The following is a 17784-nucleotide window of genomic DNA, read 5'->3' as shown; positions in this document are numbered from 1 at the left end:
TTGGCAACACAATGCTTTGCTTTGGTTTCATTTTCCGGCACAAAAATAAGAATGGTCATTATGCTTCCCCTTTTACGTGGTTAAACATTACCTGAAACTCAAGGGGATATCCAGAACACCTATGGGGTTTGCAGCTCCGTAAATTTGGATCATGCTTTTCCAGTACAGGGAGACCAAGTTTCCATGTGACTGCAGGGCTCCAAACAAAGTGTATGCGTTCTTGTCATAAAGTAACTGTTGCAAGGTTGCCCTTTTCATCTTTATATATTTTATGGCTTTTATCTTATTGCTGTGACATTAAAAATCAAAACATCTTTTAAGGTGTAAATGTAAGATGAAACAACTTGAGACAAATCAATGACAGGTTATCCACATTGCTCATGTTGTTGGCCGGTAAGATTCACATTTGTTACTGAAGACAAGCTAAAGTACATTACTGATGTAATATGAATTTATGAACTAATCATAATTCAAAGTATGAGACTGTGGTGGAGTCTTGCTTTCACATTTTGGGGATTCCAAGAATGGTGTTTGTTATTTTGCCTGCAGATGCAAGTAAGAAACAAGGAAAGTAAAGCTGAAAGAAAATCTCCTTATTGATCATTCGGCAGTTACCACTGTTCTTGTTTTCCCATTCAAACTTCTTTAATGTTTTAATTTTCATTCTGAGATGATTCATGTATCATTCGCCTTGAATACCATTCTTTATATTTATAAAATGAAGCTCATGGCCAACTTTGTCTTGAAAGTTTGAAAATTACTAAGTGTATTGGTTATGTACTGTTTCCTTATAAATACGCATCAATCTCGTGTGCTGACAGAGACTTGTCATACAACAATTTATCTGGAAGCCTTCCTTCTTGGTTGGGTGAAAACAATTTGAAAATGTAAGGCATTCTTAATTTTAATAGTTTGACATTTTTTGAGTTTTCTCACATACTTACCAATCTAAATTCTGATATTTTGATTACAAATCCTCCTCTGAATGCAGTAATTTGGTTGGAAACTCCTTGGTCATTGATAGTTCTAACAACAGGTGTGGTATAGATACAACTGATTTATGGCTGTTTCAGCAGTAGTGATGCATGTCTATTATAACATTGACCAATTTGTGTTTATTTTCTTATTAAGTCATATTATATTAATAGATGTGATAGTTAATATCAGAAAAGTGTTGTGGACACAGTGGTTTGCCTGCTGGATTGATGTGTCTTCAACGGGACTTCTCATGCAACAAAAATCCTCCTATTTGTAAGTTATCCGTTTTGTTTTTGGACCTTATGTAGTCAAGTTTCCTTCCTAAAAAATCTTAATCAGTTTGATTTTGAATGATGGCATCTTAACGGCTCCATTCTTAGTGGTATCAGTGGCACCAGAGCATCAGCAGCAGTATTTCAACAGTATCTGATTGTTTAATATGTGGAAAGAGTTTTTATGGACTAGCATTTCAAGAAATGTGAGGCAAAAAAATGTGAGACATGCTTAATAAAACATCTTAATCATACTTATGGCATCAATATTGAACAACTGAAGCAAAAGATGTGGTTTTTACTGTTAACTGACAGAATTTATTAGAAGGCAATTTTGATACTGATATTGTGAATATCAATGCTAAAGGTGATACACTCTGTAAGCCAATGTTGTATAACCCAGTGAGTTGGGACTTGACTCATTCATTCTTGACTAGTGACACAGTGGGTCAGCTTGGTGACGGGCTGAGTTTTGTTAACTATTGTTTTTAAAGAAAAAGAACAATATATAACTTGTCATTTAAACGTAAAAAAGTTGTAAAAGGACTTGAATACAAGTATAATTCATATCATCAAGTAATAATTAAGTTACATTATCTCTTTTGATAACAAGAAATTGATAACAGGATCTATCATTTCATATTTCCAAAAAAAAAAAAAAAAAAAAAAACTGTGGCAAGAATCAAAATATCAAAGAAACACAGGTCAATAAAAATCAAACGTTAAGATTAATATATTCAATATTTTCAACTATCTAGTGGTTAACAAATTCGACATGTATGTTAATATTATATAAAACTAAAAATTCAAAAGTAAAAAGTCCAGTGTCCTAAAACTTGAAATAAATACACCATACAAGAAGTTAAGCCTAATTAATTTTACCTTTGTATTTGTAATTTGTAAATTTAATGAATGAACAATAATTCTAAATTCCTATACTTCATTAAGTGAGAAGATTTATGTCAAAACTTAAATAATTAATAAACAAATGACACTGTTAATTACAAAATACAAAATTTATCACTTGACTACACCGAGTCAAAAGAGTTTTGGCTGAGTAATGGCCAAGTCAGGCAGAGTTAAGTTCAGTTATGGTTGAGTCAAGCTGAGTTTCAACAAAAACCGTGGCCCTTTATTGGGTTGACCCAGTAGAGGGCTGAGTCAAACCAAGTCAACAAGCTGACTCGGTGAGTTTGTAAACATTGTTGTAAACAATATGGTTGATTACCAATTGAGCTTTATTGTACTTGTTATGGTCATATTCTTTTCTTTTTTTCTTTTTATTCTAAGTAGAAGTTGTACCATGCTTTGGAAAATGCTAGCATTTTCAAGAACATCAGCATACTCAATCAGCACTCATGCTTCCTTAACACAGTTACAACAATAAAGAACAATATTTTCACCAGCAGGATTATTTGGTTCAGCATTATGTTACAACTATGGACTTCTTACTATTATACTAGCTCTGAATAAGACTCAAATATACATATTAGTACAGTGGATCTAAAAGTGAATAAGACGTTCATAGATGAACTGTCCGTATCAGGCAAAATTTCTTGGTAGGCTTCCTCATATGCCTGCTGCATTTAATCTTGATTTCTTTGTAAAGATTATGTCATCGCTTTACTTCTGTTTCATCCTTAGAAATTTCCTTTGATCTTAAAATGTTTTGAGAGACATGATCTCATGTCAGTTCTTTTATAAGATAAAAAACAGCATTTTAAAACTCACTGAGTCAGATCGTTGGCTTGGCTTGGTCCCCTACCAGCTCAACCTAGTAGGATTACTTGTTTGTGCACAAAACTCGGTGTGACTCAGAAAAGACTTGTTTGACTCGACCAAGTCACTGAAAAAGTGACTATAACAGTCACAAGAACAGACACCTGAGCACTAAGGCCACATAGAAGAAAAATATCTTATTGAATTACTGAATCTGCTGCAAATCTACAGCTAACATTGAAGATTAAATAGTGCTATATATATGGGCAAAAAATAATAGGAAAAGAATCTTTCTCTCTCTCTCTCTCACACACACACACACATTCATATTGATGAGGCCTCTCTCTCTTTTCATTTTTGGCATCCCTCCTTTTCACTTCATGTGAGTTTACAAACTAACAGAAATAAGTAAACAAAAAAATAATAATAATTAGTTAAATGTGGTTTTTATTAGAAAAGAAGTGGACAGAACTTGGCCGAGTCATTGAGTTGACCCACTGAGTTAGCAAATCATGAATGGATGCATCGAGCCCGAAGTCACCTTGTTTCAAAACATTGGCAAAAAAGTGATAATTCCTTTCACTTATTGCTTATCTATTCCTTTTGCAGAACTAGGTTAGCCCATTACTTGTCTTTTGTCCTACGCATGATTTTCCCCTCCAATAGGAAAACTGATTTTCTAATGCAAATTATTAACCATTTTCTTGAAGGCCTAACATATGAATTGCTTGACAAGAATTTACCTGCTTATGAAAAAACTGGCTCTTTTTGGGACCATGGGTTATCTTCATAAAATGTAAGACCATCTGCCTAAATTGCAGATTCTTCATTTGCAATTAAATGTGGTGGTCCGCAAATTACATCTTCAACTGGCATAGTATTTGATGGAGACAATGAGGATCTTGGTGCTTCATCATATTATATGATCAACACGGAGAGATGGGCAGTGAGTAACAATGGGATGTTTCTTGATAATAATAATGCTCAGTTTACGCAGAACAGCTCATCACAATTTACCAACACATCAGATTCGAACTTATTCCAAACTGCAAGGCTATCTCCAGTTTCATTGCGATATTATGGACTTGGCCTCCAAAACGGAAACTACACAGTGAATCTTCTATTTGCTGAATCAGCTTTTCCAGATTCACCTATTTGGCAAAGTGTTGGAAGGCGTATTTTTGATATTTATGTTCAAGTATGTATCATGAATAATGTTAACTCTCTCTCTCCCCCCACCCCTTTTTCCTTATATATGATTTATAGTGTATGTTAGAAATTACCCAAGTTTCCTATAATTAAGATGGAAATCTTAGTTTGAAGCTCTATCTTTTGAAGGGAAACTTGGTGCTTAAAGATTTTGACATAAGAAGGCAGGCAGGTGGAGTTTCATTTAGAGCTGTTTCATTGAACTTTACAGCCAATGTATCTCATAACTTCCTTGAAATTCACCTTTACTGGGCTGGAAAGGGAACGTGCTGCATCCCTGCTCAAGGAACTTATGGGCCATCTATTTCAGCAATTAGTGTTACTCCAGGTAATTTATGGAAATGTAGGGAGCTCAATTGTAGTAGAAAATGTCATTTTTGGAAATTTCTGAGTGTCATATCATGATGCAGATTTTGTGCCAACTGTTTGCAATCGCCCACCAGGCATGTGCTCCAGAAAGAAAAAGGCAATGAGTTCTGTCATCGGAATTTCTGTTGCCGCTGCAGTGGTTATAATTATTTTCCTTGTGGTAATTTTTGTTTTGCGACAGAGAAAAAGGAGGCTCCTCCTACAAAATGCAAATGCAGGTAATATGATTAAAACTTTGACTAGGGATTGAATCTTTCGCTAAGGAGTAAGGATAATCAATCTGAACAGGTGCATCCTACAAATATTAGATAGTAAGGCATGCAGAGTAAGCTTGTTATCGAGTTGCACAAGTCAATGCTTTAAGTAATGCATCCATGTATGCTAAATTTCTTTACACTAAGGATGCGTGGTTGTTCTGCAATCTGACTTCTTACTTGTGAATCAGAGCTCTCAGGAACAGGTGTGAAACCAAATATATTTAGCTATGCTGAACTACAGGCTGCAACAAACGATTTCAATGCTGCAAACAAGTTAGGAGAGGGGGGATTTGGACCAGTATATCAGGTACATAGGTCACAACAGGCTTATTTGCGTGAAAGTGCATAAGGATGCATAAACACTTGAGTGGAAGCTACCCTATAGTCATTACTTCGCATTCTAGAAGTGATCCTATGTGCATAGCTTATCACTTATTTTCATGCTTGCACCAACTTCAGTGGTTTTCTGAAACTAAAAGAAACAGAAAAATGGAGGCCATGCTGGCTCATGAGAGACTCTGCTGGTTTGTTAGTTCCATCCTTACTAAAAAAACAAATAAATGCCAAAAAGTAATAATAGAATAATTTTCGTTAATGCTAGAATATAGCAGAGATTAAATCGAATGTGACTAATAAATAACGGAAATATCTAGAAGGATAAGCTTTATAAAAGGATATTTAGCCCCAGGATGGTCAACTGCCAGTCTTGTCAATGTGTATATATAGGTAAGGCTGGGCATCGGGCCGTGTACCTAATGGGTACCCGGTACTCGGCCCAATCGGGCCGGGGTTTGGGCCTGAAAAGAGCATACGGGGCCGGCCTGATAACTTAATGAGCAGGCTCAGGTTGGCCCGACGATATGTTTTTTTTACTTTATTATGAATAATTATATTTATGTATTATTTTATATTTAAAAGTATATTTTTCATTTTAACGGGGCTGAGCTGGGCCAAGCCCGGGCTTGGGTTCTAGGTGTCAAGCCGGCCTGGCCGGGTGCCCAGGCCTATATATAAGCATGTCATCTGCTTCTTTCCTCACTTGCACTGTGGAACTGAAAGATAGATGACTTGACTGATCAGAACAATTAGGGTTGCCATTAAGTTGGTTATTGCTGTCTGCTCCAAGATGTCAGATCCTGTCCCACTCAATGCCAACTCCATTGAGTTCTGCCATTGGCATTCATACATTTTGAACTTGTCCTTTGAATTTTACGTTGATAAATCTAGTAATTATATGTTAACCTAATGCCAAAGCTTGCTTTGATAAGAAAGAAGAAAGGGGCTTTTATCTCATACAAATACTCCTGTAGTTGCATGTGTGCTTTTGTTGGTGTCATCAATCCTAATTACCAAAAACCTAAGCTACTCTGCTGCACAGGGCACACTTTCAGATGGGAGGGTTGTGGCTGTGAAGCAACTTTCAGCAGCATCACTTCAAGGAAAGAGTCAGTTCCTCACTGAAATCGCGACCATTTCTGCAGTGAAACACAGAAACCTTGTGAAGTTGCATGGATGTTGCCTCGAGGGGGATAAATATCTCCTAGTCTATGAGTATCTTGAAAACAAAAGCCTTGATCAAGTTCTCTTTGGTACGTATTTCATGCAAGTTGGGACATCTTCTGCCTGTTGCTCTGGACCAACACATCGATAATTTTTTGTGGATTTGTATTAGAAAGTAGCATGAGTAAGTTTGTCTACACAGAGTCGTTTCTATGCTAGTGCTTTCATTTACCATCTAACATGCATGCATTACCATACTCATATATGGAACTAATGAACATAGTTAGCACGGGTAAATGACACCTTTCTTATCATTGAAATACTCTCTGTTTCTGCACCAATTGAACCTTGAGAACTAGGAGAATTTGGTGACATTCCGCAAAAATAAATCCATTGATCAGAATGATCAACTTTGAACATGCTTGAGTGCTGATTCCTGAAAGGTATGACCACTTCAAAGGCTGATGGCTCCAATCACTTTGCATGTGGTCACAATTCTAATATTTCTTTGATTGAAATGATTACCAAGAGCCCTATTGGCTTGCCTTTTAAATGTTTGCTAACACCAATTCGATGTTTTTTCCATAAAGGAAACAAGGGACTGAATTTGAATTGGCCTGCTCGCTTTCGCATCTGCTTGGGAACCGCTCGAGCACTTGCTTATCTTCATGAAGCGTCTGGGGTAAAAATTGTACATAGGGATGTCAAAGCAAGCAATATTCTACTTGACGCTGAGCTTAATCCAAAAATTTCTGATTTTGGTATGGCCAAGCTTTACGATGATACCAAATCACACCTTAGCACAAGAGTTGCGGGAACAGTGTAAGTTCTTTCTTTGTCCTCTTTGAAATATTCAATTCAAATTTTTTGCCTTCAAAAGTAAATTTCCCTTCATCTATCTCATCATCTATACTTTTGGAAACTTTTGAAGTGGATATCTTGCACCAGAATATGCAATGCGTGGGCATTTAACTGAAAAGGCTGATGTGTACGGATTTGGGGTTCTCGCTCTTGAGATTATTAGTGGAAGGCCTAATGCAGACACTAGCTTAGACCAAAAGGAGATATATCTTCTGGAATGGGTAAGGGTCACCTAGAGACCTTTTCTGCTGTTTCTCCAATGCCATCCTCTTTCGGTTCTTCTTTCCTTTTTAAAAAAAAAATTATTAATTTTTTTGAAAATATTGGCTCCTTTAAAAATGTTCAAGAAATTAAAATAACAAATCGAGAGTACCATGATTTAGCCCATATTGTTCAGTGAATTCTTTATAATGGTTTACAATTTTGCAGGCCTGGCATTTGCATGAGAACAATAGCCACTTGAAATTGGTGGATCCAACTCTGACTGTATACGATGAAGAAGAAGCTCTCCGAGTGATTAGGGTTGCACTTTTGTGCACACAAGCATCGCCATCACTACGTCCACGCATGTCTCGTGCCGTTGCCATGTTGTCAGGTGACATAGAAGTGAGCGCTGCAACATCAAGGCCTGCATATCTTACTGATTGGCACTTCAAGGATATAAGCAGCACATTTGATACCGATGCATCCACATCCAAGATGACTGCAACCACAGGTTCTGATAACTACCAAACTACACCAGTAACCACAAGTACGATAACCGAGGGAAGTCACTCGCCCTACAGTGATACACATCCAATATTTCAACATTCACGAAGCATTGGAGACGATGATGTCCATGAAATAAGGTTTTAAATTTTTAATCTATATATATATCATAGAAGTTAGATATGGACAGTTTTTAGTTTCTTTCATCATCTGTGCTCTTTTTATTATTGTATTTTTGTACCATATGAAAATGAATGAGTGCTGGTTTAGCCTTTTTGAATGAAATGGAGTCTGTGGAAGATGTGTCAAACTGCTTACATAAGAGGCATTTTTATCATGTCTATAACATCACAAACATGGGAATATATTTGAGAATAGTTCAGTAATCTAGGATTATGAGAAAGGTTGAGGGCCGCCATCTGTACCTAAATGTCTTTACTACTCTGTGTCCAATGTTCGTAATTGTCTTGGTGTTGTATTGAAGGAAACAAGTAGAAAGGTCAAGATTCTCCTAACCAAGCATTCAGGTAAATTTTTGCCGAGATTCTTTGGAACACCATTAGTATGGGGGAAGGACTGAAAATTTCAAGAAATCTTCAAGGACTTAAATTTCTAGATTCCCTGCTGACAGTTGTTCTGTTTCATATCCCTTTTAGGTTGTCATGCTAAAGCCAGCTATGGGGCAGGTTAGGATATGCCATATTTCACATTCTAGTTGGTTCTAGCGTGGGTTATCAAGTTGATACCCGAGTCAAGTTCAACACCGATACCTGTATATAGATACGCCCGGATGCGTGTTATTCCTTCAGACAAGTAGGTTATAATGGTCTGAGTGCGTGTTGTTGAGCATGAAGATAGCCTTAGATTAAAGATTTTGAAAAAATTTTAGGCACTTATATGATCATGCGTCGCACTATTAGTTTTCTTGGTCATGTATCATTTTTTTGTAGTTTGAACAGAAGCTGCAGCAAGGTGCAGGAATCTGCCATATCAAGCACATAGATCGTTTTTGGGTCAAATTATCATAGTTATTACAGTTAGTATTGGAGTTGGGAATTTATATTGTAACACTGCATATGTGAGGGATGGACGTGAAAACAATTATAAATTGAAGACTGGAGCAGACCTAGAATTTTTGTCTTCTGAAGCCGAACAATCAAAGGACCGGCTGTAAGAAGGGCCAACATTAAAGGGGAACAAAGTGAAATTTTTGAAAATTTGAACATGTAAATTTGAACCTGAAGCATATTTGATGGGAGATTTCCATGCATACACAAAAAAAATATGTCCTAAACATGATCATGTTCATGCTAAATCACTGAATTGAAACTTTAACTGTAGCGAAAGCATACCTGAATCCATCTGAATGGCACGGACTTTAGATCGCAGTAGGATCTTCCAGGGTCTGTGCAGCGTACGTGCGGTCTCTCTCAGATGGGGAAGAGACAACCCTAGAAACAATGTTTCAAGCAACCGTTGCACGACCTCAGGGACCACTACCCTTTTATATTATGAACAATTACGGATTCGACTCATCAAAGAATCCATAATTGCGTACAGGTATCTGTATATTATAAAATTGTCTCATACCATATAAAATGACTTAATATCCTAAAATGCAATCACTTAAGCGGATATTTACATTAAGACAGTCATCATGTTTGAAATTTCTCATTGACATATGCCGGCCCACCAAATGATCCTTATAATCTCTCATTTGGGCCAAATATGTCTTTATACATTCAGACATTACATAAAACATTAGGAGTTCATAACTGCTATCTTATTAAACGTCATTTTCACCAATCTCGTCCATGATCATATCAACACGGAACCAAAGCGGCTTTCGCTATATTAAAATTAGCTAAACCTTTCATGATGACAAATATTGACACAATCAATGACAACAGATCTGATATGGATGTATAGCATAAGAATTACATGTAATGTGATTACAACATGTCTATTCTCAACTGGTCCTACTTTAAAACTTTATGGAGATCAAAAACATAAACACAGAATGGAACCAAAGAACGTTAAACTACATTCTGTAATCATAAGAGCAAACAAAATACAAACTCCCACTAAACCAGCACATCATCCAAAGATAAAACCCCCATACGAACAATATGTTATAGAAAAACCTTAGGAGTTAAACCTTTAGTAAGCGGATTCGCAATCATAGAGTTTGTTCCAATATGCTCTAAAGACACCTGACCATTCTGTATCCTCTCTTTAACAGCCAAAAACTTAATGTCGATGTGCTTCGACTTTGACAAACTGCGGTTGTTATTAGAGTACATGACTGCTGAATTATTGTCACATAATAACCTTAGTGGTCTTTCTACACCATTCACAATGCGCAACCCCGTGACAAAATTCTGCAACCACAAAGCATGATTGGATGGCTCTTAACATGCTATGAATTATGTTGCATTGAAGTAGCTACTAGTGTCTGTTTAACACTTTTCCATTAGATAGCTCCTCCAAACAATAGAAATACATAGCCTGAAATAGACTTTCTACTGTCTTGGCACCCAGCAAAGTCAGAATCTGAATACCCAATGATCTCCAACTGGTCTGACTTCTTGTATGTGAGCATAAAATATTTTGTTATTTGTAAGTATCTCAATACTCTTTTGGCTGCTTTCCAATAATCCATACCAGGATTATTGGAAACAACAAAAAATTTGTTCCTATCAAGTCGACAACTAAGTCAGCAGGCAAATGATTACCATTTAATACTTTTTAACAAAAAAACATGAAAAAAATATATAGTTTGATTGTGGATGCATCTATGTGATTCTTGAACAACTTTCCAGCATCAATACAGAAAAATATTCCTATTACTTCTTTCACATTAGTAATTTAAATATAGCTGAACATGCATGATTTATAAATAACCAAACCTAGGAAGTATCATATGTTTTTTTCCTTTCCATTAATGATTTCAATGGATTGGATTAGAACTAAAGATACTCTCAATAGTATCAGTTTTTTGGATATTCAAACACTTGGATTCAAATGCAAACAAATAAAAGTTGTATCCGAATTTGAATCCAAAATCTAATTCACAAATATGAATATGATCAGAATCCAAATTTTGAATCGAATCCAGCTGATTTTCAAGATTTCAGGGCATTCGATATGTAGGACATTTATTTAAACTAAATTTGATCCTACTGAAATTAGACATTTATGCATATCCGAAATATGATTGAATGTCATTTCCTAAATCTGAATCTAATCCAATTGCTTAATCAAATAGTGATTCTTTTTTATATCCGATTTTTTTCAAAACAATTTGATCGGACGAATCAGATACATTGACATCCCTGCTCCCCATGAAGATAAGTAGGAACTCGATGTGGGTAGGTAAAAATGTGATTTTTTACCCAAATAGAGAATATATAGGACAATTTTTTTTTTCAAAAGACCAAAATATACATCAAAGGAGGCGATATCTCGTTTAAGAAAGCTCATTTTCCCCCTCTTTTCTTCTCACTGACATCCTTTAAAGGGGCATATAGTGAAGGTTTGGTATTTACTAGTATATATATATATATATCGAGAAAGAGAGAGAGAAAGGTTGAAATCATCTAGCTGCCTAATTTGCAAGATTATTAAATATTCAAAATCTGTCGCTAAAAGCCTTTAGCCTGGCAATGGTTTATGATATAATAATGGTTTGTGATTTTTTTTTCCTTTTTTACAGTTTTGTAGTGTTTTTAGTTATAGATTTCAAATATTTAGCCATCCGACGAGACTGCAGGCGTCTAATTGACTTTGGTGCATCAAAATAGTAGGGGAAATCCATGGTAAATATTATTTATTTGTGTGTGTCAACTTTTAGGACATGATTTACAATTAGTTTGGAGTGAATTTTGGTGGCCAAAATTTCTGATGAACTAAGTTTGAAAAATATAAATTGACAGAAATTGTTAAAGTCAATGGTCTCAAATCGATCCATGCCAAAACTGTGTGGAAAAGATAAGGCCATGAAGTCTAATTGATGCATCATAACTTAACGACTAAGGTCAATGGTTTCAAATCGATCGAAGTCGAAACTTTGTGAGGAGGAGAGGTCATGAATTATAATTTATGCATAATAGTTTAACAAATTTTTTTTTAAATAAATAAATTTTAAACATGGTAAGAGAGAGAGCTGATAAAATTAAAATATATAATAAAATTTGGTGACAAGAAGTCCTCTAAATACAAATACAAACTTCAAAAACAAAATAGAATAATGAAATATACAAGACAACACAATAAAACATAGTAAGAGGGGTGAAGAGAGAGTGGATAGAGGGGGCGGCAGAGTCACCCAACAGTAAACGAAGGACGGTGTCGTAGCCGAATAGTAAAGTGAACATCCCCCTGTACAAGGCGTGCCACAGACTCCGACGATGAGAAGGTATTCCTGAAGACCTTGTCGTTGCGCTCATCCCAAATGTACCACCAAGAGGAAATAAGTCACAATCTCCAGACACGATCCTAATAAAAAGACAGGTGAGGAAAAACAAAAGAGAAAAAAAAAAAAAACGAATGGAGGTGTATCTAAAAGGTTGCTAACAAAGAAACAATAACACTACAAAAAAAAAAATGACATAAAAAAAAAATGTGAACTCGAAAGAAAAAGAGAACTAACACTTCGCCTAAAAACAAACCTTTCCATTACCTCAATCCTTATCCTTATGTTGAAGTAGCGCCCACAAAACCGAATTAGAGACATGGACGGATATGCCTTTTGATAGAAAGAGAACTTTGTCTATTATACTGGAGTTGCCTTTTATCATTATGAAAGTTATTCCAGGATAAAACAAATATAATTTAAATATTGAGCAACTTAATTTTTAGCTATGTTGGTCACTTTCACATTGTTCGATTTGGCGAATATGACAGTCAATCATCGAGATTCAAACGGTACTCATGGATGCCATGACTGGATTAGAGGTAAGGGATCAATTTTCCCTTCATTCACTGATTCAAAGTTTCCAACACTAAGCAACGTCGCTGCAGACGAAATGGACAGACGAAATGGACTAAGCTTCACCAAACACCTCTCCTTAGTCCTTTCTCACTCTTTTTTTCCTCCATGTGGAAAGGCAAAGTCAATGGCCCACACTGTTCAGTATTATCCTGTTCTCTCTCCTTTGATGACATCGTGTGCAGTCGTTCTCAAACTTTGCTCACTTGTTTATTGAGCATCGCCTTCTTATAACAGTTCTTTTCGTGGGAAGAGTAGAACATTTGAATGCGCAGCGCGAAGTTTAGCGAATCCATGGTTTCTGCCTTTGTCTTGTTCCTTCAATGGATTCTGTGCTTCGTTTCCGTCGTCGGAAGGGGAGCCCAAGCTCAAGGCCAGAGCACCACAGACCCAGTTGAAGGTAAACTCCGTAACTGATTATAGAAAGGAAAATTTTCTCCAATCTTTCTGTTTTCCAGAAATTTGGGACTTTGGTTCTTGTTTATATGGTTCGAACGTAGAAAACTAGGAAAACGAACCATTGAAAAAAAAATCAAGAGGCAAAGTTAGGAAAGAATGGGTAATCTTTTTGATATATATACATCTATATATAGTTTAAAGTGGTACTTTGGTTTCTCGATCATCAGAAGGTCAAATTTTCTTTGTAACCGATTATGGAAAAGGAAAATTAAATATCTTGTCTGACAAGTTTAGATCGTTCTCTCCTTGTTTTAATTGCCAGTGAGCGCTTTCAGAAGCATATCAAAGCATTGGAACCTCTCGTCATCTGCTTCATGGAATCTAACTGAACCCTGCAGCGGCACTGCCATTGATGCTTCCACAATCGTTGACACGCGCTATGACCCCGCGATCAAGTGTTCCTGCAGCAATGGAACTTGCCATATCACCAAACTGTGTGTATCTTATCAACCAATTCCTTTTTTCCTCCGTCGTCTTTAGATTGTAGAATGAGGCCTCTAGTCTCAATATATCACCGCATTTGATATTTTTCTGCTTTTACGACCCTCATGTTTAAATAACTGGTGTTTCTTTTTTACAGGAAAGTTTATGCTCTGAGTATCAGGGGAACTATACCAGAAGCTCTTGCAAATCTTACTTTACTTGATGATTTGTATGAGATCCTCAATTTCTTCTCTTTTAACATCATCTCCGCCATCATCATGGTGATCACCATGTTTAGCTTCAACATCTTGCAGAAATCTGGGTCAAAATTATCTGACAGGTCCATTGCCTGCATTCATTGGCAATTTAACCTCCTTGGAACGCTTGTAAGTGGTTTGTGTTTTTGAGGCTTACTGTTTTTAGCTGCACTTATTTTTCTTTTTGTTTCTCTAACTACAAATCTGTTCAACCGTTTCTTTTATTAAGCGTGTCCTGCTGTGAATGATGTGCCCTTTCCTGTCTTCCATTTTTTATTCAACAGGACGTTTGGTATTAATGCTCTCTCTGGGACTGTTCCGAAGGAACTTGGAAAACTTATAAGACTTAAGTTACTGTAAATCTCTCTCTCTCTCTCTCTCTCTCTCTCTCTCTTACACAATATATATATATATATATATATATATATATATGTATGGATCATAAATTTATATACTCTCTCTGGCCCCAAGGGGGCTGGCATAGTGGAGTCGACCTCAGCTGTTCGACAGACACCTGAAGTTCGAGCTCTTTGGGCAATTGGGCATCAATTTTGTATACTAGCCATGGGATTTTATGACCTTATACCATGACCAAGTCTTTCGACTCAGGCACAGTTTCCTGCATGATAAATCATATTCTCTTTCTATCCTTCTCTCTTTATATATATACAAACATACATTGCTAGATTTTTATATGTTGAAGCAAGAAAAAGTCCCAACAGATTTTTTTAGATCAACGGTTGAACATGTATGTATATGTGCAAAATGGACAACGAGAGGTTTAGTTCAAGAGAGGAACCACTCTTTATTGGAAGCTCAACAAAAGTTAAAACAGTGGATTAATTGTTGTGCTTTCTCTCACACTTCTCTTATAGTTCTTCAATGCTTCCGCTTGTGTTTCTCTTATGCTTCTGATGCACTTATTTTTCATCCTTCTTCTATGCTTCCCATGCACTTCCTTTAAACTGTGAATCAGGTTTGTGTGCTTTTAGCTCTAATCTGCCCCAAAAATTATTTATCTTCAAAAATCAAATACTGCTATTTATGTTTCAAAACTTCTTTAGTAAGATTTATAATTTTTTAAAATTTATTGACATTAATAATTCTTAACTGCTTATTGTATTGAATGTATTTTCGTGCCAAGTATTACATAATCTTAATATATAAGTTTTTAGCAATAATTTAATAGACTAAATTCTTGAGATAACTTATCTTTTTGCTGACTATGTATATGATTCAATTTCATAAGTAAATTGTCCATGATCTTTCTTGATGATACTTTCATATCTTTCAGTTGTAGCAAAAATTTCTATTTATTTTAGTTGGAACAACATGATTAATGTTTGCTTTGTCTTCAATTTTATTTGATTTCTTATTTGATACCTCTTTAAACTTTACTTTGTTGTATTGGACTGGCCTTCACCTTGGATTCATTTAACGATTTGCTTCCAGACTTCCTGTTTCTTTAAACTTTTTAAATGATCATTGATATGATCGTCGCTTCCGCTGTAAATTTACTTATTTTCCTAGTTTGACAAGTTTTGTCACTGCATTTGATTTAAAATCTTTAATGAAATGCACAATAAAACATCAATGTCAATCATACTATGCAATTCTTGGACAATGTTAAATCACTTTTTAAGAACATGAAGCAATAAACTTTTAGTTGAAAGAAAATGTATACATTGTTGGGAAATTTTCAAAAGGGAAAGAAAAGTGAATATAAAACAAGAAATGAAGGTGCCAGATTGTGTCTTTGAAGTGCAGGCTAGTGTGTTCTATGACTATGATACAGCAAATGGCATTATCTACATGCGTTGGACAGATGCTGTCACACTCCGACCTTTTAACCCTCAAACTTTTTTTTTTTTTTTCTAAACATAAAGCATCGAGGTGTGACTACCCAACAATTCAAAAAGACTATGAGCCAAGCAATTCAAAACAATGGGGCGAACTTTCATTTATATAACCATTTTGTTTCATACAAATTCACATCTATGTGCATGACCAAAATGCCCCAAAATCATAACATTGATGCCTAACAAAAAGAAGACATCAATAAAACCAAAACATGATGCGCCGGCACTACAATCGACAATCCCAAAACCTCCCCAGTAGGACGTGAGTGAAGCCATCTGCTCAACCTGTTGCCCCGGGTCCGCCAAAACCTGAAAAGGAAAACAACTGAAGGCTCAGCCTTCGCAGTATGGCAACAAGCCAGGAAAATGCCAAACCCTCTCAAGTAAGGCTCAAATAAAAGAACAAATATCAACCCATCTATCGTCATGTCGTGTCAGAGTACGACACGTAAAAGCCACTTGATGGCCACACTAACACAACATCAGTCACATGCGAAGCATGCTTAAACATAACACTTGCATTCATATCATTCGCATATACGTCAGTCACATGCATTCTATCATACACATTACATTTTCATTAACTTTAGTGCATTAACAGTTCCTGTGGGTGCAACACAGGCACGTGCACACCGCGGGCGGCCTACAGCCGAGAGACAACCCCCGTGGTGGCCCATAACAGTATGGATCCATTTCACCCGCTGCAGCGGTAGAGCACTCATCCCTGGATGTGTGAAGTCCAAGGTGAGATACTCAGCCTTCCCTAGGACACCCAGGTTGGGAAGGCGGGAGCCCAACGCTCCAAGCACAACACACAACAGAACCCTGGGGTCTTGCACCGCCTGCGCTCGGACAGGCGAGACCAGTGGCAGAAAAAAAAAAGGGGACGTCTCCCAAACACATAGCCACATCCCACTGGCCTCTCATCTCTTATCCTTTCGTTTTTTTTTTTTATCATTATCATTACTCATTCACAAAATGACTGGCTAGCACATGAGGTTAATACACCCTACGAGTGCACTTACACATCCCAATGCCTCCACACGAGGTCTATACATACAGTAATAGCCATTGCTAGCCGTCATACAGTACGGGTACAACTACCCTCTATTTCATCCATTTGCATCGTTGCCCATGGCAATGCATATGCAACAACGTACACATTCATATCAATCATCACATCAATCCTCACATCAATCACGTCAATCACCTCTTTGAAAAACTTAGCCAATCCACAGAGAGTAGTCTCGATCTGCGGTTGGCTCGTAGCTGTCCTATGCAGTTATCATTCTATGATGCTTTCTAATGCACAATTGAGGTCGAGGAGACACTCGACTCGATACCCCGCCTCATCTGTCCTAAACAGATATCAATTCTAGCATGCACATGCCAATGCGTAACATTTTCAAAACAAATGACTAATAATCTTTCTAACCCATTCATATCATATAAGCAACATACATATACTCATTCACAAAGCAGTCAATCAATTAACATCACAATCCTAGGATCCCTTGATCCTAGGAGCACACAATCACACATTTACCCCAGGTAGGGATTTGCCTGGAATGTCGCCATACCTGTGGCGCGCGCACCAAATTCTTCAAAATGCCTCAAGCTTCGAACTCAAGGTCGACGGGATGTGCCCGGTGCACCTGCAAACATAAACAAGAATAAGGTTTCTACTAAATAGCTACACAATTCAAACAAAAATGAACAAATACAAAATAAAATCCTTGAGGCACGTGTCGTCGCCTCAAGAGGGTGTCACAGGTAGTGTCGACCAACAAGCTATCCAATAGGCCTCCTCCTTTACGTCTTGACGTTACCTCGAAATATCAAAACCCTCAACCATCAATCAATCCATCACTAATTCCTTCCTCAATAACGTTCTTTAATTAAGACATCAACCCCAAAGTCACA

At 36.7% G+C, this 17784-nt stretch overlaps 2 protein-coding genes across 8 annotated transcripts in view; both read left to right on the top strand.

Annotated features, from left to right (window-relative positions):
• The window catches only part of LOC116267568 (probable LRR receptor-like serine/threonine-protein kinase At1g56130), a 63808-nt gene that overhangs the window by 14971 nt on the left and 31053 nt on the right, over window positions 1–17784 (top strand). Inside the window, exons 14-24 of the mRNA XM_031649371.2 lie at window positions 822–887; window positions 992–1036; window positions 1187–1251; window positions 3791–4167; window positions 4308–4506; window positions 4589–4765; window positions 4993–5111; window positions 6183–6393; window positions 6895–7126; window positions 7236–7386; window positions 7595–8013. Coding sequence (XP_031505231.1) covers window positions 822–887; window positions 992–1036; window positions 1187–1251; window positions 3791–4167; window positions 4308–4506; window positions 4589–4765; window positions 4993–5111; window positions 6183–6393; window positions 6895–7126; window positions 7236–7386; window positions 7595–8013 — 2061 coding nt within the window. The remainder of the gene's footprint in view (window positions 1–821; window positions 888–991; window positions 1037–1186; window positions 1252–3790; window positions 4168–4307; window positions 4507–4588; window positions 4766–4992; window positions 5112–6182; window positions 6394–6894; window positions 7127–7235; window positions 7387–7594; window positions 8014–17784) is intronic.
• LOC116267514 (probable LRR receptor-like serine/threonine-protein kinase At1g56130) overlaps window positions 12896–17784 on the top strand; it is a 35942-nt gene continuing 31053 nt past the window's right edge. For 2 of the 7 annotated variants that reach the window (XR_004175599.2, XR_004175600.2), the window contains exons 1-5: window positions 12896–13263; window positions 13585–13756; window positions 13903–13974; window positions 14060–14131; window positions 14287–14358. Coding sequence is in view for 5 of the 7 variants with exons in the window: in XM_031649269.2 (XP_031505129.1) it covers window positions 13131–13263; window positions 13585–13756; window positions 13903–13974; window positions 14060–14131; window positions 14287–14358 (521 nt within the window). In the remaining 2 variants the exon portion in view is untranslated. The remainder of the gene's footprint in view (window positions 13264–13584; window positions 13757–13902; window positions 13975–14059; window positions 14132–14286; window positions 14359–17784) is intronic. The other 5 variants (XM_031649272.2, XM_031649271.2, XM_031649269.2 and 2 more) reach the window with 4 other exon arrangements.

Source organism: Nymphaea colorata, chromosome 14, assembly GCF_008831285.2.
Source record: "Nymphaea colorata isolate Beijing-Zhang1983 chromosome 14, ASM883128v2, whole genome shotgun sequence".
In the NCBI taxonomy this organism is placed as follows: Eukaryota; Viridiplantae; Streptophyta; class Magnoliopsida; order Nymphaeales; family Nymphaeaceae; genus Nymphaea; species Nymphaea colorata.
Note: the sequence above shows the minus strand (reverse complement) of the source record. Positions and strands in the feature narration are given on the sequence as shown.